The sequence below is a fragment of the Gadus macrocephalus genome, chromosome 11 (assembly GCF_031168955.1).
Source record: "Gadus macrocephalus chromosome 11, ASM3116895v1".
NCBI lineage: Eukaryota > Metazoa > Chordata > Actinopteri > Gadiformes > Gadidae > Gadus > Gadus macrocephalus.
Window position 1 is genome coordinate 17,013,877 of NC_082392.1, and position 24,986 is coordinate 17,038,862.

Consider the following 24,986-nt stretch of genomic DNA (forward strand, 5'->3'; position numbering starts at 1 on the left):
TGATTTTTATTCTGGAGAGTGGATCAGGAGTGGGACTCCTTTCAAAGAGTAGCGTGACACTATGTAGAGGGAGAGGTCACCACTATCACTACTATGTGCAGTGAAGGGGAAGCCTCAGATCACCTTGCGGGGTTCATGCGTGGTGGTCGTCGTCGTGGCGGGGAAAGCCCTACAGCGTCGACTGGAAACGAAAAGACAACGTGAACCCGACTGCCCACGTGTTCCCCATGTTTCGTTTGCTCTGAAAAGAGTCTGATGCGGTTTATTCCCATCGTACACTAGAGTGGCAACAAAAACCTATTCACAAAAACCTCCCAGAAGACGAAACAGGAAATGGTGTGAAACAAATAAACGCCGGGGCATTTGTTTGATGCTTTACAGTACAAAAGTGTCTTGGGTTTTTCTTGCGGTCATTTGGGACGGTGGTTAAAGTCTAGCGCGGGTCCATGGTGACAGCAGAATTCCTCACGTTTATCTCGTTGTCGCCATTGGGCCTAAATGAATAAATGCAAAGACACCAACCCTTATCTTGTGGAATATATGACTACAGATTGAGTCACTGTCAAAATTCATTGAATCCATATATCCGTCTTTCCATTCATGTCTTGTAGTCATGTATATACATCGCTGCATTCTGTCATATAAATCTGCTGCCATGGGTATCAGACAAATTCTACAAAACACGTTTCAAGATGAACTTGCTCCTACTTATCATATAAGTATGCACGTGTATTTAGTTAGTATGTCCAAGAGATGATATGGCATGGTACAGGAAGTATGCATTTCTTTCTTCTTTTGACGTGAAAGGGGACAGTGGGTGGGGCCGATCAATTTCCCCTGAAACACCCACCCGGCGCCCACACATCGCTGTTATCTTTATCCTGTGTCACACACATCTCACACACCTCTCCGGGTGTCAGGCCCAACGCCCCCGCGCGTCACGTTTATGTCGACGCGGTCGCACGTACCTTTTCGAGCTGCGCGTTCTGCCTGGACTTGTAGAGGAACTCCCCGACGGCCACGAACACGGACAGCACCAGGCCGGCAGCCAGCACGATGAAGATGCCCCCGATGTTCTGCACCCCCAGAGCGCTGGCCTCCTTGCTCTCCTCCTCGGGGCAGCCGTTCCCCCGCCACCACTTCTCCTTCATCATGTGCAGCTTCCCCTCCTCTTGCAGCTGGAGGATGGCTATAGTGATCTTATCTCGGTACGGAGAGCCTGAGGGGGGGGGAGGGGAAACACAACAAAGAAAATGACACAGGTTATCCATCTGAGTGAACATGGCACAGAACGATTCAAGGAGGCTTTGTGGAGAGGGGGGGGGGGGGGGGTGGGGGGAGATCTGGGCTAAGTTTTTTTTGTGTGATAATGTATTTCCATTTAAGTGTGGTCTTTCAAATGCCGTCATGCTTGTTATGCAGGCGTGTAGATTTGGCCCACAGGCCTTTGTGAGAAAGGAAATACATAAAAGACTCATAGAATAGTGAGTGATTGAATGTGTTACAGTGAATGTTTTAGATAAAGTGTGACTGCTATATTAAAGTGATACAGAAATACTGCTCTGATGAGGCGTTTAAGATGTATTTTTTGCCTACATGGCCTCTGGAGATGTATGTTTTTGCCTATCTAACCTTATTTAGGTCATAGGGTGGAGGAGAAACTGGTTATTATATTTTTCCCTTTGTCACCTACCTATTAAGAATGTATTAAAGCAACCTTTAGTTGCTTTAGACCAATTTTTTTACAGAAGGAAATACTGCACTTTGCTACGTTCTAAGTAAAAGGAAATTACATAGTTGTGTCTACTGTATGAAAAAGCTCCCATTATATTTAAGTATCCAGCCTTTGAAAGCTCTTGTATAACATAAAGACTTATTGTGAATAACAATCCATGTCGTCCAGAATAAACTGCACATTATAACAGATTCCTCCACTATAACGGATTCCTTATCGTCCTTACCGTTTCCGCGAAACCCAAAGCACCCAGCAATAACAAGCCATTAAGAACAAAATATCTCCAAGGGGGGCCTCTACGCCCTTTCGTTTTATCCACACACACTTTATTTCTTTAATTAAAGCTGTTGCCGTGTTTAATTTGCAGTAACGCTTCCACTACGACCTGTTTTGTTGCCTTAATAAGTAGAGGCATTCCCAGTGCACATCTTTGAAGAAATCCCTTCCCACACACGCGCACGCATGTGTGATATATATGCAGAGTGCGCCTAACGCAACCGCTCTTCTGTTTACCCACAATGCTCGAGGGGGCTTCCTCCTCCCCACGTTGATAAAATAAACTCTGGCACGTCTCTGGCGCGAGCACATCAAAACCGGGTCACATGACACCGATCCTGATTACAGTAGAAGGGTGAAGCCTTTTGTGAGATACGCATACATTTCCACAAACCTTTCTACCACAGTTTGGCAAAAAAACCTTGTCTTGAACTGAAAACCGTCAAGCCACAACCATTTTGTTGTTGTTGTGTTGGTAGCTGGGGCAGCTAAAAAAATAACAACTAAATGTTTGGTTTAGTACACGAGGGACAGCTGATCTCCGTGGGGTGTCGGCTGGTTGTCGGTTTGACAATGGGGCCGTGTGAAACGCGCCGTATTAAGACCCTAAACAGCGACAATGATACACTTCCCGCCGGAGCCCATGGGGTAACCGCCACCCACAGGTGCGTGACAGAGCTGCTGCTGCCGCGGTGGCAGCCAGGGGACCACGTTTGAATACCTCACATCTCCCGTGTCCTTTATCTTAGCCCGCGGGTGACCGGGTGTCCCGGCTTTTATTTCAAAAAACGGCCGGCCAGGGTATTTCAAGAAACCCATCTAGTACCGCGGTGATGGCCAGGGGTAAAAACATAAGCATTTTTCCTCTCTGCCATTCGTTTCTATCTAAGTACCGGCCCTAGCCTGCACCCGGTCCCTTTGCTACCTCTGCTGGGGAACAAAAAACACAGTCAATGTGTGTCCGATAACTGCTGCTCAGTAGGAGGGACGGGCAGCCTTGGAAGCCTGCCAGCTCTACACCGCATCAAAACAAATGGAATGGCGTCATCTGAGGGAAGGAGCACATGGTGATCATCATTCAGCCCGCGAGTTGAAGACACGCCATGCAGAACCCTGTTTTTTTGGGCAGTGTTTGTTCTTGCAAGGACATTTTCACTTGTGGTATCACTGTTATTATATCACACTTTCTTCAAGTGTTTCATAATTTGAACGGTGGAATAAACCCATTGAATACTAGGAACCAGATATCGCTGGTAAGAGAGAGACAGGAGAGAGAGAGAGAGAGAGAGAGAGAGAGAGAGAGAGAGAGAGAGAGAGAGAGAGAGAGAGAGAGAGAGAGAGAGAGACTGCAAGAGAGACAGATAGAGAGAGATATTTCAATGTGTTGTGCTTCTCGGTGATGAACAGAATATGTTAATTTTGAGAGCTAAAAAAAGAGCCCTTCTCAGCATGCGCACCGTTAGAGAGGCACTTAATCCTCAGACGGAGGAGCGAATTGAGAGAGAGCGGGACAGGCCACTGTGAATCCAGAGTAAGACACATAGCAGTAATCTGCAGGATCAAAGCTGAGTAATGGCACACCGATCCCAGATGCATTGTCTCCGGATCCAACCCCCCAAAGAAAAGGGACAAACAACATAGAAATGTACATGAGCTGCAACGTCTTGTCTTGCACTCTGAACATGTGTCATATCAGCACAGCGAGATGGGGGAAAAATATTGTTCTGCTTTTGCCATACAGACAAGGACTTGTTTTGCATGTTGGGCCTAGTAAATAGATACTCGCATCACATATCGTACGTACAACAATTTACTATCGGGACAGTAGCCCAGATGGGCCGAAACACCTGATTGGAGTGCTTTCACATACAACGGGTACACTCGTCTCGGGACTCGCTTGCATCACTGCAGATTAATTCTTTCTCTCTCGTCCTCCCTTCCTCTCTCCCGCTTTCTCTCACCCTCTCACCCTCTCTCCTGCTTTCTCTAGCTCTCTCTCTCTCTCTCTCTCTCTCTCTCTCTCTCTCTCTCTCTCTCTCTCTCTCCCCCTCTCCATATGTCTCTCTCTTTCCCTCTCTCTCTCTCTTCGAGAATCTGTCTCTCTGCCTCCTGTCGTGTCCTTGTCTAGTTTACTTGTGCGCCGCGAGTCACTCGCCGTTCCCCGACTAGTACACACAGGGGAGAGACGACACCCAGGTCTCCATATGGCTCCTCATGTCTCCGCTAAACCAAACACGGAGCGACATCCACTTGCATGACTAACGGAGTGACCGAGGCACGCTGCAGCATATCATTTCTGTAGCCTAACAAAGACACATGCGGCTGAAGTGGGAGACGGCGAACACGCTCCAGAGAGACAGAGGCAGGCAGCGGTGGAGGAGTCGTTCCAAGTGAACAACCTGTGCAGGTACAGAACTTGTGTCAGATGTACTCAATGACTCCATTTAATTACCTCTCTAGGGCACCCAGCACGGAAAACTTCTGTGCGTGTGAATTGCGGTCGCATTACCATTCACCTCACATACACACACACACACACACACGCACACAATCTCAGTTTGAAAACAGAAAATGCAAAAATGTTGCTTAGTCCATTGTATTTGGATATCCCCTAGATACAGTCGCACAGAACTACGCAGAGTAGGGGATGCCTCCCTCTAGGGATGGTTAGGAGTAGACAGGTGGAACCAGGATAGGTGAGGCAATACAATGCAATTGGGCCCATAATTGACATCCACAAGGGAAGCATTACCAGCAAACATTTGAAGTCAAAATCATATTATTTGAAATGGAAATTAGCAATGTCCACGCTGATGACAAGGTTTTTTTGCGAGAACAACATCCGTGCATACTTTGTTTGCTATAGGCACGTTGAGAACATCAGGGTCACACTCCGTAGTGTAGACATTCCAGTAGACAGAGCTGGGACCAGCAGCTGTGAGGCACGTCCATTATAGAGCTCAGATCGGCCACTAGGGGCCCGGCGAGTGAAGCCGTACGTCCGCTATGACGATTCAGGTGCTAATGCTACCCGACAACGACGCTCTATTAAAGTCAATGAGATATATGCTAAATGGCCCGGCTATACGGGGAATAAAGGCTGCATATGGAAAAAAGGGTACTAAAAGGGTAGGATTAGCAATTTAAATGGCTTGTTCTGACTGCATGAGAACGAGCCACGGGGGAGTAATGATATAACACGTTTTGTTTTCTCCCCACTTTCTTTCCTTTTCCTGGTCAAATATGCGTTGTGCTGCACAATGGGCATGTTGCCGTGGACGTTACACTCAAACAAGGAGCAGGGCTACTCCGTCCACACACAGCCCTGTTGGATGGCAGACTGTCAATCCCACACTTGAAAGCAGACCCGACAAAGGCGAAACACATTGACAGATGCAGAGTCATACACCCCCACACACACACACAGACACACACACATCAAGGACATTGTAGAAAGCAATAACAGAGGAAGGAACATCATCGTTCACATTATCTTCTTGAATTGCCGCTAAGGGTGGGTGATTTTAAGGCCCCGTGTTGCAATGATCTCCAAATCTATGTCTCAATGTTTTGCCGTGTTTTTGTGGCGTCTATTCGTTATTCGTTATGGGAGAATAAGCTTGAGGTATAACCAGATGATATGTGTGTCAAGCACTTGCAACAAGTCACTGGAAGGAGTCCTAGAAACAAGGAGTGGTGGAACGTGCAAGTGCAAGAACTCCTACAATTACTGAGTGTCGTTAGACTGAAATTAATTGTGAAGCATTTTTTGTTTATAGGCCATGCTGAGGAGGAGGCAAGAATTCTTGAAACAGTAATGAACACAACGCACACAGTGTGTCTCCTTTTCACCAGTTCTTCACGTTGAGTTCCCTCTCAAATTGACTCTAATTAATTTTCACTCTCTTAACTCGGGTACTTAACACAACGTGTTCTTTTTCTATTATTATTATTTATTTATTTTTACTGTTTTTGGTGTCTTGGAGGAAATTGTGGTTTGGCGTGCATAACCGGATTAAGACAATCTTCCGCTGAGCTCAATAATCAAATGCAGACACCTCCGCACACAACCTGAACTGAGCCTCTCTCTCTCTCTCTCTCTCTCTCTCTCTCTCTCTCTCTCTCTCTCTCTCTCTCTCTCTCTCTCTCTCTCTCTCTCTCCTCGTGGTTCCTCTAGCCCTAGGCTCGTATCATACACATTGCCTCTCTACGGTGAAAAGACACCACGTGGGTTGCAACGAAGGTTGAAGACAATAGACAGAAGACAACAATGAAGTGTTCTCGCGTCTAATCTATTCCTGAAAAAAATCCTTCTGTATATATCATCTGACATGGATATAAACACATTTAAAAATATATGCCATTGTGGGATATGCAGCATTACTGTGATTAGAACAGAGACACAGGATTATACACAAATTAAACCATTCTTTTTTTAGAAGGGACAATTTCTACGGCTTGTACATCAGATTGCATTATGGGACTTTTTTTTGCAGATACTCCATTTCTAATAACTTAAATATACTGTCACCTCGGCGAATGAAACCGTTGCTTTTTCAAGTGAAAGGCTGTGGCACTTTCAAATGTCGCCCCATTATGTCAAATCATTTCAGGATAAATTAGATATAAATTATAAAAAAAAACTTGACCTCAACCATAATAACTAATAATCTAATGCCCTTATTCTTCCAAAACGGAAGCCTTCATTGCGATGTGACGCTGCAATGTACAAGCCTTACAAAGTATATCTTTAGGCGGTTGGCTATCATGTGCTGCTCAAAGCTGAAGGTTGTCATGGCAATGGTAGACATTGAACATAATTATCGGTACTTGTATATATTATTTAGATAATAAAGTAAATGTGTGACTGTATTCAAGGTAGTAGTGGTAGTAGTTTATTATATAGTGTGAATACATGTTTATTATCTTGTACATATACGATGTGTTGGAGCCATTTGATATTTATGTTGCAAATGTGATTAGGATTGGTAACACTATTGAAATAATTATAATATTTAAGTTCATGTAATATGGTTTAATAGTTATGGTCTTATTTATGGTCTACAATTACCCAATTCTATGTGTGAAAAATTATTGACTGCCGTGTTCTATCTGGCCTATTGAGCGTGACGTCTGACGTTCTGACTGGCAGATGTCAAATATATAGATGGGCTACCTATGACCAGGGAGGGCGGAAGTGGCAAACAATTTTGCCACTAATCAAATCAAAAGATCCTGAACCCCTAACTCCAAACCACCTTCTGCTCTTGAAAGGAAAACCCATTCTCCCACCCGGGCTCTTTTCCAAGCAGGATAGCTACTCTAGAAGAAGGTGGAAACAGGTTCAGTACCTTTCAGACCTCTTCTGGAAAAGATGGACACGGGAGTATCTCCCGCTAATGCAGGAGAGACAAAAATGGAATGAGGTCAAAAGAAATCTGAAACCTGGAGATATAGTACTGATCATAGATGAGACCTCTCCACGAAACTCCTGGCCTATGGGACGTATCATGGAAACCTTTCCAGACGCAAAGGGTTTTGTGCGTCGTGTCAAAGTAAAAACTCAGACAAACATCTTGGAAAGACCTATTACCAAGCTGTGTCTTCTCAAAGACATGTCCTGACTGACCATCTTACTGACCCGACTGACTGACTTACACACTGACACACACCACACTACACTGCTAACAAACATGACATTTATTTTGATAAAATACTGAAATCCTTTTCTAGTATATTTCACCTTTGAACGAGCAAAGAATACATATGAATTTATTGGATACTTACCTGTTGATGTTTATGGAAAAAAGTAAGGTTAAATGAAATGTATTAATGTGAAATTATATGATTTTGACTATCGAAAGGACTATTGAATGGACTATCGAAAGGACTATTGGAATATTTTTGGAGAAAGGACTCTGAATTCCCCTTGATTTTTATAAGGGGTAATATTTTTGAAAGAAGAAAGCCTTTTCTGGCTGGACTTTTCATGAACTATTGAAACAAATATGTGAAAAAAAAAGAAAAAAAAGAAATGTGAAACATGAATAATATTGCAATGGACTTTTGAACTGTGTGGCTCCCATGAATATCTTGTTATGAATTGCCTTATTATGGCCAATTAGAGGCCGGAGTGTTGGAGCCATTTGATATTTATGTTGCAAATGTGATTAGGATTGGTAACACTATTGAAATAATTATAATATTTAAGTTCATGTAATATGGTTTAATAGTTATGGTCTTATTTATGGTCTACAATTACCCAATTCTATGTGTGAAAAATTATTGACTGCCGTGTTCTATCTGGCCTATTGAGCGTGACGTCTGACGTTCTGACTGGCAGATGTCAAATATATAGATGGGCTACCTATGACCAGGGAGGGCGGAAGTGGCAAACAATTTTTCAACCGCGTGAATGCGATAGGGACATGTTATATTGACTAAGAAGAAATAAATAAACCTATAATTTACGACGCGCGTTGTCCGATTGTCTCCGCTCCCAGAAGTGGCCGCTGGAAAGCTGCCACTACACGATGTAACGCATGTATTTTGGTTAAGTTAACCAGGCGCCTGCTAAATTAATATGTTTACATAGCCATTGCAAATATGACTGATAAAACGGTACAATTAAATTATGTTTATTGTTATTTAACAGACTAATAAAATACAACTCTGAATACATCCGCCCGTGACTCCTCGTTCATGAGGACAACACCGTTCAGCGGAACTTTTATCAACGGCCTCTGCAGTGCAAACATTCTTAGCACGGATGGCCTGTGGGAAATCAAACCCAAAAACGGGTCGACCTTATACACACCTGAGCTAGACAGGACCTGGAGAAGACACACCTGTATGGCCCATCATGCATGTAGTGTGGAAAATATGTCTCAGAAAACATGAGCCGATACTGCCAGACCTCGACCTCCAGATAGGGAACAGTGGAGGCATCACTACATGTTGTCAGTCCTTCTCAAACTTTGCTCAGCCGGGGCCCAGTAGTGATTAACCCTCTGCCTGTGGAGCCCACTGACACATGCATAAATAATCATGACCATATCCAAAACTCGAGTTGCTGAATTAACATTATGGCCAAAATGCAGGGGTTGCCAGTTTTCGATCAGTTATTATGAGTGACGTGAAGTGTGATTTGTTGACTTCCAATCCCGTGGTCTGATGGGTCAATGACTATTTGGCGTACATGTCAACAAACGTGATGCAAAGGTTTACACCGTCAACGAGTGCAGCACGATCTGTTGACGGTCCCCAACATCATCGGCATTCTTTCACGGAACGGCGTTCCAGGAGCGTTTTGGGTAAGGGGAGGTCTGGGTAAAAAGTTCGAGAGCGTACGCACCCATGGGGGTGCCGACTCCGTAGGCCTTGGAGTCGATGAGGCCCCCGATCTGCGTGAGGTTGCAGTTGCGCTGCGTGACGAACTCGATGGTGGTGGACTCCATGAGGAAGGCGTAGTCGGAGGTGAGCACGCGGTGAATGCCCTCCTCCACGTTCTTCACCATCACTGAGTGCCTCCGACTGCTCATGAACTCCCACATCTTGTCGTACGTGGAGATCTTGGTTTTCTGTTTTGGACCAACACACACACACATACACACACACACACACACACACACACACACACACACACAAACACTCGTAAGGCAAATTAAGGTATAAAAACATTTAAATTCAATGACTGCTACAGCGATACCGCTGTTTTATATTTATTCCGGTAGCATTTAAGCTAACATCAACTATGAAGCGTTAATAGAGTGGTAGTAAGTGGGGAATTCATAATTTATAAAGTGTTGTTAGTTCATGATTCCTACTCATTAGTAAACAATAATTGTTCTTAGTTTGAATGTTCGCCTAGACACATATATGAAACCAGTACAGCAAATAATAGAATATGGATGCATGAGTTCAATCCTCAAAATAACAGTAGGAACCGGTAGTTCAAACCAAAGGTCTGATTCTACAAAGAAAATGTCATTTCCTGGCCCATTCGTTTAATAATCACAATGAGAAAAACAGCAACAGATAAGCATGGCCGGTATTGGCAATAGAGGGATTATGGAAGGTCAGCCCTCTTCAGACTCTATCATGTAGCCAGCAGCGGTCCTATTGTATGTGGGAGGTTGTGCTTCAATGTCTGCACCTGTAATCTAAGTGATGAATCCCAAGGTGCATTTACTCTCCAAGGGATCCAATTTGAAGGCATTTTTGAGGCCATTTGAAACCTAATTAAGTCACAACTTCAAGGTCCTGGCCGCCATTATTGTGTGTAATGACTTTTTGCGGCCGGTCGATATTTTAGATCAACTGGGTGATTTGCAAAGTGCCTATCAGAATCTTTCGGAGTCACCCTTGACAAATCAGGCGATTGAGCATGCAAGCTACAGACTGCTGATAAGGTGGCAGAGAGAGGGAGAGGGAGGGAGAGAGAGAGAGAGAGAGAGAGAGAGAGAGAGAGAGAGAGAGAGAGAGAGAGAGAGAGAGAGAGAGAGAGAGAGAGAGAGAGAGACAGAGACAGAGAGAGAGAGAGAGAGAGAGAGAGAGAGAGAGCTAGAGAGGTGGTTAAATCAGGAAGAGTCAGAGGATAACCAGCATATGCTCCTATAGCCCGGGCAGGGAGCCCAGGTGGGCTTCCCTCAGACACACTCTGTACACAGCAGGCACCCAGCGCTGTTTTAAAACAACTACAGCAAGGATGTGGTAAAGTACAAGGGCATCACAGGGGGTCCTAAGCAGCTGTCAGGAAATCTAAATCATCCCCGAAATCATTAATTAAAAGATTTTGTGGTGAGTGAACGTGAAAGGTGAGCAAATGACACATCTGCGTTGTATTAATAAGTAATTAAAGTGTAAGTGAGTCCCCTGTTTCAGCTGGAAAACAACACTATGAGATTTGAAACAATTGCAGCGTGAATACTATGAGGGAAGGGGTAGTTTTTTCCCAGATTACCACTTGTGCCAACATTGTGATCCTTTTTTTTTAAGCTAGTACCATCGCTGTGTATCAGCGCTTTAATGGTATAGTACAAGAGCCTGAGAAGGTTAAACCTATCTCAGACACGGCCGTCAACGTCAACAGCTGCCCAGACAGAGCTCTACACATCCGCACAGCCGCGGCAGTACGTACAATGGTGTCCCTTTGTCGTGACGTCAAAGTGCCTCGAAAAAAGGCACTTTGAATTCACAAAAAACGGTCACAAACTGGTTGGCGGAGGCAACCAGTTTTCTCTAAACATAGGTCTTATTAAAGTAAAAGTGACAAAATGGAATAGTTTGGTATGTTGAATATCAACATGAAAGAAAGATGAATTGACGTTCACGGTCCCTTTCCGACAACATGGTGTAATGTTTGGTCATGCCACCTTGCCGTTGATCGTCTCAAGTCATCGTCACATGTCTGCTAAAGTTTTCCTCTGCACGCCTCTGAGGAGGGATCACGTCTTCCCTTCAGCGGGCGTACCGTTCCTCTACTAGGTGGGCAGCCAGTGCTGATTAGAGCACAGCTCTGTTAATCCTTTGATCGTATTGAAGTGGCCCCCAGATTAGCCACACGAGCCATGCCATCTCCCCCACCTCCCGTCTCTCCTTTGTCGTGGGGACAGCCTTCGCCACAAGGCCCCTCTCAATCGTCCAAACCCATAGTCGACATTACAGAGGATAATAAAGGAAGAAAAAAGATACTCCTTAATAAGGAGGGTGAACCCAACTGAGAATACACTTCAACCCCAATTAAACAATGTGATGTGATTCAAAATGTTTTTTGAATTATGTGCGTTGTGAAAAGGAAAGAAGGAATGTAAAATCTCTGTGGCAGTTTTACTTGATGAACTAAAACAATGTGAATGTTTCACTTTTGGGCATGGTATCGCTATTAGATCATAATACTCCATCCCATTCAGCAAAACAAATGTTATATTTATGACCAAGGCACTGGTGGATTATTATCGGTGGCAAGATGGAAGACCTTTATCTACTTGGACCTCAGTGACTTTGTTCTCTACTGCTGTATTATTAGCTTGAGTTATTAAATGTGCCAGAAATACTTTGTATGTAAGACGCTCATACTGTGGTTATCCGCGGAGGGTGTAGGATAACACAAAGGGAACAGCAGCAATATAAATGGTTCTAATACTATCGATAATCTCAGATCACATGCCAGCTGGGGCATATTGTGGGCAAACAGGAAGGCGAACAAACGCTCAAAAAAGCGAGAACCCTCCATCAGTAATAATGAACAGTAATTGCATCTCCCTCTGAATCGAAGAGAGCAGAATTATCATATACTAGTGCACACAATACCGTCCCACACACCCACACAGACAAATAGGCAAGCACACACACGCACACACACACACACACACACACACACACACACACACACACACACACACACACACACACACACACACACACACACACACACACACACACACACACACACACACACACACACACACACACACACACAGCACTAGGTCCTGACACAGCTCTTTGCTCATTCTGTATTTTATGCACAAGCTGCACATTCAAATCCCATCAAACAACCATAAGTCAATTGCAGGTTCACCCCAACAACCACCTCCAACTCCACCACCACCTCCACCTCCACCTCCACCACCACTTCCACCACCTCCACAACCACCACAATCATTACCACTACCCCAACCTCCACCACCACCACCGCATCATTACCTCTACCACCACTTCCCCCTCCACTACCACCACCACCTCCACAACGACCTCCACCTCCAACACCTCCACCACCACCACCGCATCATTACCTCTACCACCACTTCCCCCACCACTACCACCACCACCTCCACAACGACCTCCACCTCCAACACCACCACCACCACCACCACCAGCACCACCACCACCACCACAAACACCACTTCCACCAACATCACCATCCACCTCGCCACCACCCCCGACCCTCAGGCGAGGTTCAGTCAAGAAAAAAAAGCCCAAATGTGCACAAAGTTACACATTTGAACATCTGGAATGCTAGCCTCTAAAAACCTGCAGGCCCTTGACTCACTGTGACTGGTGGGTGTATGTGCACGGAGTGGAGAGTGGAGTCAGAGTGCTGGAGTGATGGCCAGCACGGGTCAGCATATCCTTGAGGCACATTGATCAGGAAACCGCTCATTATCGCAACACATGCCGTGTATCCCTTTGCAGCACTGCAGAGATTGGAAGGAATTATCCAACCCAGATCAGGGAGGGGGAGAGGAAAGGTGAGGGGTCAGGCCCAGCAGGCAAGGGGTCAATGACAGGTGGTGGTCTGATCGCAGCCAGGAACTAGCTCAGCTGTAATCAAATACTAACACTACGGTTACGGATCCCTGAAGGTAGATGGGTCTGCCTTTTGAGCTTGTGTTTCAATATGTCACAGCGCTGTCTTAATATTCTCCTTTTACTCTCCAGTACCGTTGGGAACTTCTTGAAGTTGTTGAAACGTCTGATTTGTATGTGTGCAGTCTGATCAATGCAAATGAGTGGGAGATCAAACATTTATACTCATAGGCTCATGAAACTCAAGGATATTAAGCCCAATATAATCAATCCTATTTTGATATGAATTCAAAATGAGGGTTCAACCCTGAGATAGGTGCTTTTGAGATCAATGGGTTGGGGTGCCTGTAATGATATCACGTGCTCCAGAATAAAGGCTGCTTCCTTATCCACTTCCTGCATTGTAAGCAAGGATAAATGTGATTTTCCTACGCAGCATTTATCCCTTCTTTCCCGAGAAAAGGTTAAGTGTTTTTCTCCCCATGTGGGAGGATACTTAATGTCCTCAACCAAACTCTGCAGACAGACCCTGGTTTGCTAGTTAAATACCCTCGCTCGCACATTGTAGCCCTCACTCCATCACTCGCTCTTTCGCAGTCTTCCTCACTGAAGACAGTTCACTCTCTATCTTTCTCCCTCTCTCTCTCTCTCTCTCTCGCACACACAACCACACACACACACACACACACACACACACACACACACACACACACACACACACACACACACACACACACACACACACACACACACACACACACACACACACACACACACACGCACACACACGTACAACGTCTCTTTCTATCTAATATGACACTCAATGTGAGTCAAGCAATGGGCCTTTCTCTAACAAATCAATGAAATTGGAGAAAATAAACACACTACTCATTAACTCTGCACATAAGAAAGGATCCTGTGGTATCAAATCCAAACCGCCCTCCGTTTCGTAGCCTTCGCAATCATCTCCAGCTAGAGGCCACATTCGACAAATGTTAATGTGCTCTGGGCAAATTTCAATCGCCCCTAACATGTCATTAGCAGAGTTGGAACATTGATTTGGCTAATTATGGGATGTGAAGGTTAATCTTATTGTGTGGGTCAACCTATTACCTTAAGTTATTTTTGATTTTTTGCAAGAGCGTGTGCAATTATTTCTGCGTTGTGGAATTAGAGAATAGGATAGCAATGGCAATGGCGTTAATCATTAATTATATAATGGGTTGTTGTATTTGAGCTAACATGGACAGTCCCTCCACAGCGATTAAATCAAGGGTTTCAATGTGGATGTTATAGTTTATATAACACGGATGGTCTCTCCACAGCGATTAAATCAAGGGCTTCTGTATCGTCGTTGTATTTAGCTCACATGGACGGTCTCTCCATAGCAATCAAGTCAAGGGTTTCAATGGGGTTGTTGTATTTTAGCTAACATGGATGGTCTCTCCACGGAAATTCAATCAAGGGTTACAATGTGGTTGTTGTATTTGAGAATCAACGGTGTCTCCAGCGCAATTCAATCAAAGGTGTGGTTCAATCAATGTTGTTGATGTACTTTAGCTAACATGAGGAAGGGCCAAAAGGGTCATTGTCTTAATTGCTTGAAAATAAGCACCACATGGGATACAAAGAGCTTATATACCGGTACATGAAATTTTAGCATCTGTGTAGTTGTTACATAGACTGTATAAAGATTGTATGGAACATATGGAAGGCCTTTGCACCAATGCACAAACTAAGAGCTTTCATAAAACGCTGTACGTATTAAGTGTGTGCAGCTATTTGTGCATGTATCTCATGCCAGTATACTGTGTACGTGTGTTTGTGTGTCTATGTATTTGTGTGTGTCTGTGTGTGTGTGCGTCTGTGAGTGTGTGCATGTTACGGGGATATTTGTGTATGTCGGGGACTGGAGGGTTTATACTTCATGTCCCTGCTTACAGAATGTGTGTAAATGTTTCTCGTACGTATACACACACAGACACACGCACACACAGACATGCATTAATACAGACGCATATACATGTACCCCCTTATGTATGCAAACCCACCGTCTCACACACACACACACACACACACACACACACACACACACACACACACACACACACACACACACACACACACACACACACACACACACACACACACACACACACACACACACACAGCCACCTCCCCACGAATACAATCTCTGTTGTAGCAGTTGTCAAGATGCCTCGCTCGCCCGAGTGTTTTGCATATTTTTCAAAGAGCTGTAATCAAAGGAATCGAGGTGCTGCGCGGGAAAAAATCTGTTCTGTCAACACAAACAACTACTTACTCTTTGTTTAAAACATGCGCTCGCACAGGGAATTCTGTAGGGATTTATTTTGACAAAACAGTGTTGACACTTAACATAGGCCCCTACAAAAAAAAATAAAGTAAGACAACCTATTTATTTATTTACGTTGTTCAGTCACATATTTAATAGCGACACTTAACGCAAGGAAACCTCATTTATTTACGATCTCGTATTCAAAGTTGAAAGCCGGCGCCACAACTTTTCAGTCTTATTTTTCGCAACCAAAAAAAGCAGGAAAAGGAACATCATGCCGTCAAGCCTACTGTAAAGTATACTGTCGGCGAAGGGCTTTTACTGGAGCTGCGGAAGCCCTGTTGGCAAAAACAAAAGGACTGCCAAGGCATCTGCACAGCAGCTAAACGCTGTCGCCCAAACTGTCCTCTAATTGCACCGACGGCTGTGATTCTCCACCACGAAGCTGGGAATGCTACCAAAGATTTCGTATTTTTTTTCCCACAAAGATAAACCTGCCATCCCAGCGTTCAGCACATGCCTCTATCTGAAGCAAGGTTTATTTTGTAGAGCTCAAGAAGGAGAGGTTAGAGGTATCTCAGTCTAAGTAGTTCCACAGACTTTGGACATTTGGGTTCAAATCCCAGAGATTTTGGACTTGGAGTCAGACATACTAACCACTATGACATAATAACCCATAGAACAAAAATGTACTTTAGAATTGCCTTATCTGCTAGTACAGGTTGAAAAACCTTCAGAATCCTGGGATCTATTGGGATCTCTGGGATTCAAACTGGTTCCAGCGTCAGGCTAAAAGGCCTTGGCCTCATTCATTCTAGCTATTCCTCTGCAAAAGAGGGTCCGGATGTACATGCATTTGAAGTCAGGCTGAGATTAGAATACACACCCATATAATTAGCACGGATTAAAACCACCACAAGAAGGTGTGAGAGCAAGAGAATCAAGTCGAAAACGCGAGTGTGCTCAGGCTTGCAGACATTGCAGACACGACGACAAAAGCTAACTAATGAGTCAGTGTTTTCATCTGAGGCTCGACCGCTCAATGTTACTTCTATCAAACGAGGCTATGGAACATGGGATTATGTGCATTAGGGGGACACTGTGAAGCACAAACAAACACCTGGCACCACAGGAGTGAGAGGCGCGTCTCATGTACGTCATTCTCTCAATTAACTACACCGTGTCAATCTTCCTCATCGCATAACGCATCCCGGGATTGGGAGTGGATAGGCAGGCTTCTGTTAGATCTCCAATCCGTGTCGGAGCAAGGAGTTCCGTGTAAAGTAAAGCATCTTAAAACAATGCGACTCGGATTAGTGCCTCGACGATTCACCTGTTCCGTGCCATACAGTCGAGAGAGAGATACTCTCCGGAGGTGTTCTTGCGTTTGCATTCCGTGCACGGTTGTATTTATGTGTTAATCTCGCTCCCGCATTCACCCCGGTTTGTGTGAAGACGTCGAATTACGTGTCGTCGAATACGACTGTATCTTGAGCCAATTTTATTGAAACGGGAAGGGATGAAGGGGAAACAAAGAGAACCTCAAATTGTAATTCTTCGGGGCTCCTCTGGTTCACTCTGCGCCTTTTAGCCCCTGACTCCTCCTAGACTGAAGCTCATCATCCCAATAAGCGGCCTTGGCTCTCCCCTCCTTTTCCTACCTCCTACCTCTCCCCTCTCTCCCTTTTTCTCCCCTCCCCCTCGTTCCCCTGTCTCCCTCCTCTCCCTCACCCCCTCTCTCTCCCCCATCACTGCCCTCTCCCCTCTCTCCCTTCCCTCCCTTCCTCTCCCCTCCCTCTCCTCTCTCCCAAGTCTCTCCCTTCCCTCTCCTCTCTCCCCGTACCTGCCTTCCCTCCCCTCTCTCCGTCATCACTCCCTGCTCTCCTCTCTCCCCTTCCTCTCCTCTCTTACCTCCCTCCCCTCCTCTATGCTCCCTCCCTCCGCTCCCTTTCCTCTCTCCCCCTTCACTCCCCACTCTACCCACCCTCCCCTCCCACCCTCCCCTCCCTCTCCTCTTTTCCCCCGACTCTCCCCTCCCTCTCCTCTTTCCCTCGTTACTCCCCTCTCTCCCCTCTCTCTCCCTTCCCTCCATCCCCCTCCATCACTCCCTCCCCTCCCTCTCCTCTCTACCCTCTCTCTCCCCTCCCTCTCCTCTCTACCCTCTCTCTGCCATCCCTCCCCTCTTCTCACTTCCACTCATTATTATTATTCTGGAAACGAGTTGCAGTCCAGCTAGCTCCAGCCCCACGCAAAGAAAACCTGTCAGCACCCGTAACCCGGGGAGATTCCCGCTGGGCACCACAGAGACAAGAGCGAATCTGCAGGATAACACACGTACACGGGATGACGCACAAAACACACAGACACACACAGGGAAGCGTGCACGTTGACAGAGGCGCACACACTATACATACACAGACATACACATCTAGACACTTGTGAAGAGGCACACATTGACAGTTGCACACACACACACACACACACACACGCGTGCAGGGCTACTCACACATTGACGGAGGCACACAGAGTAAACACACATACCACACACAAAGCACACACACAAACACACATTGAAAAACAAGCATTGCCGGAGTCCTTAATAAGACGTGATTTTATTAGGTAATAAGAGAGAGCCAGTGTGTGTGCTTATTGAATTATTCAGTGTTATTGTAAAGTTAGTCCGCGGGGATCGTCAACATCACAGAAACCAAAGGGGAGGGAGAGTGAGACAGAATAAGTGAGGGGGGGAGAAAGACAGACACTGATACAGAGCGAGACACAGAGAGACACAGAGAGAGCGAGAGAGAGCGAGAGAGAGCGAGAGAGAGAGAGGGAGAGATGCGTTTCAATGATTCAGAGGGTGTCTCATGCTGACATTTACATAATAAGCTACCACCACCGCTGAACACACTTTTAACAGAACAAATCTAAGCCAATAATGACCTAAGTGGCAGTTTTTCCTTCCCCCCCCCCCCCCCCCCCCCGCACCCACCCCTTCTGCTCTGTTACAACTGCTCTTAAAAAGTCACTGAAATACAAACGCACATCCAAGGGTAGTGGCGAATCGATGGCGACTAACAGTGACCATGAGCAACACACTCATCCATCATGCCAACAGTATCAGGCCGGGACATCAGGGGAAGACACGTCGACGCAACGCTTTCTATTCAGCGGAGGACAGTTGCCCTTTGCATTGGTCCGGGTTGATTAGGTATCGCCACACGGTAATGAGCCCAGTCCATGAAACGCTGCTGCACAGAATACGAAAAAATGACGCAGTAAAGGCTGAATCGAGTCTCTATCGCAGGCAGTGACTCACAGGAACAGCCATACATGTCCTTCATTTTGCACGATATTTTGGCTTTGATTAAATACATTCGAAAATACAGAATAAATTTGTCATAGAGTATTAGTCTGTTAATGAAACATGCTTTATAGGATGTTTCTGATCACTTTATGATGGTGTTATTTCAAATTGCAGATCCGTGAGAATGCATTGAGAATTGTTTGCCACAATCTTCAGCGTTTAGCTTATTAAATGAAGATTCATTGCTTTTACATGACTAGAATATGTAGGGAGCATGTTTTTCTATGCTAAGCACCTCCTGGGCCCTATTTTAACGGTTGGAAACGCAAGTGAGAAGCGCAAAACGCATATAGCTTAGTGGGCGGATCTCAGGGGCTGTTGCTAATATAACGGCGGATAAATGATTCTTCTGTATACCCGTAAGTGTGTTTCGAGAGTAAACCAATGAGAGTGCCATCTCCCATCTCCTTTAAGAGCCATGAGCGCATTTGAACTTGACAAGTTTATATTTTGACATTGCGTTTGCAGACTCCGATGAGACAGATGCATGACCACGTGAATTTAAAACTTCAAATGGCTCAGTTTATTGCCAAATAATATGGCCTAATTCACACATGGAATAGTGTTTGCTATACGGTGTTTGCAGATGCATTGTTTTAAAAGTTTTTACCACTGTATCAGCTGTTCTTTCCCTAATAATTTAGCCATGTTATAATATACCCTAAAGCGAGATTTTGTTTTGGAAGTCTGGGATATAGCCTACTTTGCTCAAGTTTATTATTGTTATTATTATTATTTTAACACATGGCATAACCTACTACACTGTTCATATATGCAGCCCCCTTTTTCCTTTTTCCACAATCCACATCATAATCATAAGATTTAAAACAGGCTAATCGCTTGCATGTTTGTGCTGTGCATAGCCTACTGGTGTGCAAGCTTATGTTGCAGTTCCGACCTACCATGGTAGGCTACGTCCTAATACCAACCAATTGCACTTAGACCAGGTATTTTTCGGTCGGTTGCGCAACTGCTTTATTGATCTGTAAGATAGCACCATGTATCATTTGCTCAGGAAAACGCCTCTGCTTTTCGATGACACGCCTCTCAGGGTGCAAGTTTAGTGCCGCGGGTTGATGCAGGGGAAATCAGCTTTGCGCTGGGTGCAAACTATCAATGATACATGCGTCTGTGTAGAACGTCAATTGCGCTGGGTGCAAGATAGGGCCCCCTATGTTATACCGTAATGTTGACCTTTATTATCAAAATATGCTTTTGTCAAGAGAAACACGCATGCTTTCCCTGACCATCTTTATCAATCTAAAATACAAAAAAGTTGCATGTAATGAAAACCTCTATGCATTCAAATGTTAACAGAAAATAATGTCTTTCTTTCACAACGTGCTCTTCATGAATTTACTATGAACAATATCTGTAAACAGCAAGGACATCAGATGATCTGATGTTCAGATAAACTTGATCATTTGAGGGTTGTTGCTGAAGAAGCATACCAAAGGGGTTGCTGGCAAAGGAATATAAAAACAACAATTGCTGCTGCAAGGAATTGCTTGAATTCCCACTGCGGTGGGTTTGTTTGTGGACATGAGTGCAAGCATGTGCAAGGACATCGTGTCGGAAACAACATGCAATTATGTGTTTCAAAGAGCCCCCAAATGGCACAACCACAACAAACAAACATAGATATATTACACACATTCACACACACCCACACGTAAAATAAGCAGACTATACACCCACACAACAAATCAAGAAGTCACACATTCAAACCTATTCGAAGACACAAACAGAAACACCTTACACACCTACAACTTTAATACAAAAAAACATACACACCTTTGGTTGAAACGCATATGTGTGTGTGTGCCTGTGTACGTGCGTGACACGTGCGAGTTACACACATGTAGTTTGTATGCGTGTGTTTGTGAAACGTACTGCAGTCGCGAGCGGAATGTGAACGGGTACGACACTTCCAGGCTGCCGGGTCTACTATAGCGGCTAGTGAACATTTTGCCACGTTCACCATCCATTCTACACACCAGTCTTCATGACTGCATTCCAACGGCTAGTGCATGAATAATAGAAAGCATCGACACAACTGGTTTAATAAATGATCCCTGATAGACAGTGGGCCTGCTGTTTGATGATACAATGAAGACATTACGCTGGACGTCTGGAGCGTGCAAGGCTTCAGTGTGTGTGTGTGTGTGTGTGTGTGTTCTCTCACGGTACTGCATCATGCCTGCAGATGTTCACATGACAAGGTCAACGCCTCATCTATATAGGATGATCCGCCCGGCAACAGATTCCAAAAACAATAAAATAATAATGCCCGATGAGTGCATCTTAAATTGATTTTTTCAATGAAGTTGTTTCTTGTCATGCTTCATCTAATGGTTGTGATTCTTTATTCTAAATTTGGAGGCACACTTAACAATGGTACTTTAGATGGTTAAAAGGAACTCAAATTAGAAGTAATAATATAGTAGCTATTTCATGTATCATATTATCATGGATCATATATTAATATGGTCAAGTTTATGAACACATTTGTATGAGTAAGAGAACAGAATAACATTAAAGTGATTCCATTTTGAATAATTAAAATATGCATCGTTAAATGTGTTGAATGAGAGGTTTGTTCATCTGTCTGGCCATCTTAAACAGACAGCCTGTACAGATAACTGACTTATACAGACAGATAGATGGGCAACATTATTTTTTTTCCTTTAAGCACAGAATCTACTAGCGTGAGACACTTCCAATAATAATATTCCAATTGATTTAACCTACTTTACAGTATTACTAGTTACCAGTAACACAATTACTAGTAATGCAGCAACTAGTAATAATGCGTTTAGGACTTTGTATCAATTCTCCTTTCACAAAGAAGTACCCTCCATCAGCTCTCAAAGCGAGAGGTGTCACATGATGTGTGATGTTGGAATCCTCTCCGTGGACTATTCATGAGGTGTCTCACTTTTTCATTCACAGCCGTAACCGAAACTGTGAGAGCAAACTTGATTTTCCCGTATCGACAAACGAAAAGTAACACCCGAAAGAAACCTGGTTTGGAGTGGAAGCGGCGAGACGCACCTTGAAGAAGGACATGGTGGAACCGTCCTCCACCAGACCGTACTCTATCTTGGTCTGCTTGGCCAGGTCGTCGGCCGAGTCGATGGGCGACTCCATGCGCTCCACGGTGAGGAAGGCCGCCAGGTTGGCCGTGTAGGAGGAGATGATGATGAGGGTGAAGAACCACCAGATGCCTCCTACTATTCTGGTGGACAGGGCTTTCGGCATTAGCTCTGAGCCTGCATGAGAGGAGCAGAGAGGATGGGGGGGGGGGGGGGGGGGGGAGGTGGGAGAGGGAGGGAGGGGGGGGGGGGGATGGCTGGTGTGGGTGAGCTGCACGCTTCCGACGTTGCCATGTTGACGAAGGAGGAACACGAGAGACCCGGGGCGCTCCACCAGGTCTCTGCATCCGTTGCCTGGGTCACACACACACACACACACACACACACGTTTAGGCACACACACACATGCACACACATGGTGCGTTTTACATTCAAACTCTTGCTCTCTCTCTCACTCTTGCACAAATACACTTGCATTACTGAAAGGGAAACGTTGGGATTTTTCAACACTGTTTTCCGAACATTTTGGTCCTAACAGACGAGCGTTTAATTGGTCAAGTGTCGAGTGAGAACAATGCAGCTGTGCTCCCTGAAAAACGGACGGCAAATGAATCCATTCGGGCAATAGCGGCCGACAGTGTCCTTACTATTAAAGCACTTGTATTTGCCACTGACAAACACACATTATATTCTAACATTATATTCTAGGATCCCTACAGAGAAATACAAATTTATTTACCTTTTGCTTGATCTGGTCTGTTTGTTATTATTTCCAACCAAGTCTCGCTCAAGGAGAAGTCACGCAAGAGTTTCGTTATTGCAGGAAGAAGGAACAGTGGAAAAAAGAGTTAGAGCTAGAGAGAAGAAAGTTTCTTGTGTTGGAACACAGAAAGCGTAGTTTAAGAGATTTGAATGACAATAGGGACATTCACTGCAACAACGAGATTTCAGAGTGAGAATTTTCCTTGAGCAAGACTTGGTCGGACACAATTACAAAAGCAAGCACTATTAAAAGACGTACATTGACGGGCGCTTTTGCCCCAAAGGATTGCATTGCAGCCTGTTTAAGGGATCACTGCTGCAGCCAACTGGCTCAATACTTGATCGATTAAAATAATTGTTGCCTGCATTAGTCCCTTGGACCAAACCTGATGACAAATCTCAAAGTTTTCCTTTAAGTGTAAGTGGATATGTGCACATACAATCATGAACATTTGCTCACACAATCGCACACATACACAGATACACGCTTGGAAAGAGTGGGTAGCTTTTTCTGGCTGCATCTCGTGAATAAAATCAAAGGATACAAATCATTGTTTTGCTCACATCCTCATAGAACGTGTTAAAACGTGCGACTGATTGGATGGAATAATTGTCCAGCGATCTGTCCATTACACTGTGCAGGATGGCTGTCCCTCTACCTGCACCATGCACTGTCTAATGGCTGAATGATTTGGCTGTAAGGGTAAAAAGCGAGGCGTTTGGGTCATGTCAGGACTACTCCCAGTCAAGCAGCTTAAGCAATTGAAAGCTGGGATTTTGCACATTTCCACTCAGAGGCAAAAGCCGATAAATGTGTCAGAATGATAGGGAGGGGGGGTTAAGAACTCTGAGATCTTCTCTCTTTGTTTGAGACTCAATATGCACTCTCACTGGGCTAGAATCTTTTTGCTTTTTTGTCTAACCTCTGATTGAGCTGTCTCGGAGGGTGAGGAAGGGTGAGGAGAGAGACGGGAGGTGGTAGGAGAAGAGAAAGGGAGTAAGCAAGAGAGAGGGAGGTAGCACTATTGAAGTCGAGAAGAGGATATAGGTGTTGACAATAGGATAAGAATAACTTCCTCTTATAGACCTCCGATAACCAGTAACTGATAATTGCCCCTCATTATCCTAGAATGGCAACCAGCTACCCATTCTGTCCACACATCAATCACGGACAACAGAAAAGTGCATTCATCAGGATACAGGTGTATTCTGCATCAGACAGTAGTGACCGTCCACCAACCGGAGGGCTCGCCTGAGAGTGGACCTCCTCACCAGCTTATACCAGCTTACCCCTGGTGACACCTCAGAAACCCCCGACATAAAGGATGGGTGGGAGAGCCAACTGACCCACAGAGACCAGTTGGTTCCCCGAAACAGAAGCTGGTTGGGGCTGACTGTCATGTACCCAAGGTAACGTCATGACCAAAACAGCACATCCCACAGTTTTCTGGGGGCGGGGCAGGCCGCTGGTGGCAAGGGGAGCCTCTCTGCACTGTAGACCAGCTCGGACGATGCTGGAGACGCTAACCTGTGCACTGTGTGCCCCTCGATCCTAACCCGGACATCAGCCTGGTCGCACTCCGCCACATCTTCTCAAGGGTTGCAGTCCTACCCATCCACTAGAACCGGTTATTTCAAGATAGGCTTAACGACTCTGAATCCGGTCTAATGCTGTTGGAACACCCATCCTCACTAGCCACTGGTAGGGGTACGATTCGCATGAACATTTCAGAAAGTCTAAATTATAATAAATTATAAGTATGCATAAGTAAAAGTTCAAATTTTATAGATTACATGTTTAAAAGTGTTCACAACATTAAAATAAAAATTACTCAAAATATGGTATCATAATATAGGATGCAGGGGTAATTATCTAAGAGCATGCAATCAGCCACCCAAAGCTTGCGTTATTGGATCATAATCCCCTATATGCACTTTCAACAACATGATTTGCTAGGGTGAATATTTGTATGTTTAGCCCGTTTCTCAGACTGGATGCGTGGCAGGCACAGTCCATAGACACCAAGCTCTCCACAGCCTAACGTTTAAACTATCCTAACCCCTCAAATAAAATGTAAATAGGGTACTGATATTTAAAAAGATTCCGGAAAAAACAATGAATCCCAT

General features: G+C 44.8%; 1 protein-coding gene across 1 annotated transcript in view; it reads right to left on the reverse strand.

Annotated features, from left to right (window-relative positions):
* The window catches only part of grik2 (glutamate receptor, ionotropic, kainate 2), a 41,572-nt gene that overhangs the window by 6,960 nt on the left and 9,626 nt on the right, over positions 1–24,986 (reverse strand). The window contains 3 exon segments of the mRNA XM_060064879.1: positions 969–1,219; positions 9,366–9,591; positions 22,057–22,274. Of these exon segments, the coding sequence (XP_059920862.1) occupies positions 969–1,219; positions 9,366–9,591; positions 22,057–22,274 (695 nt within the window).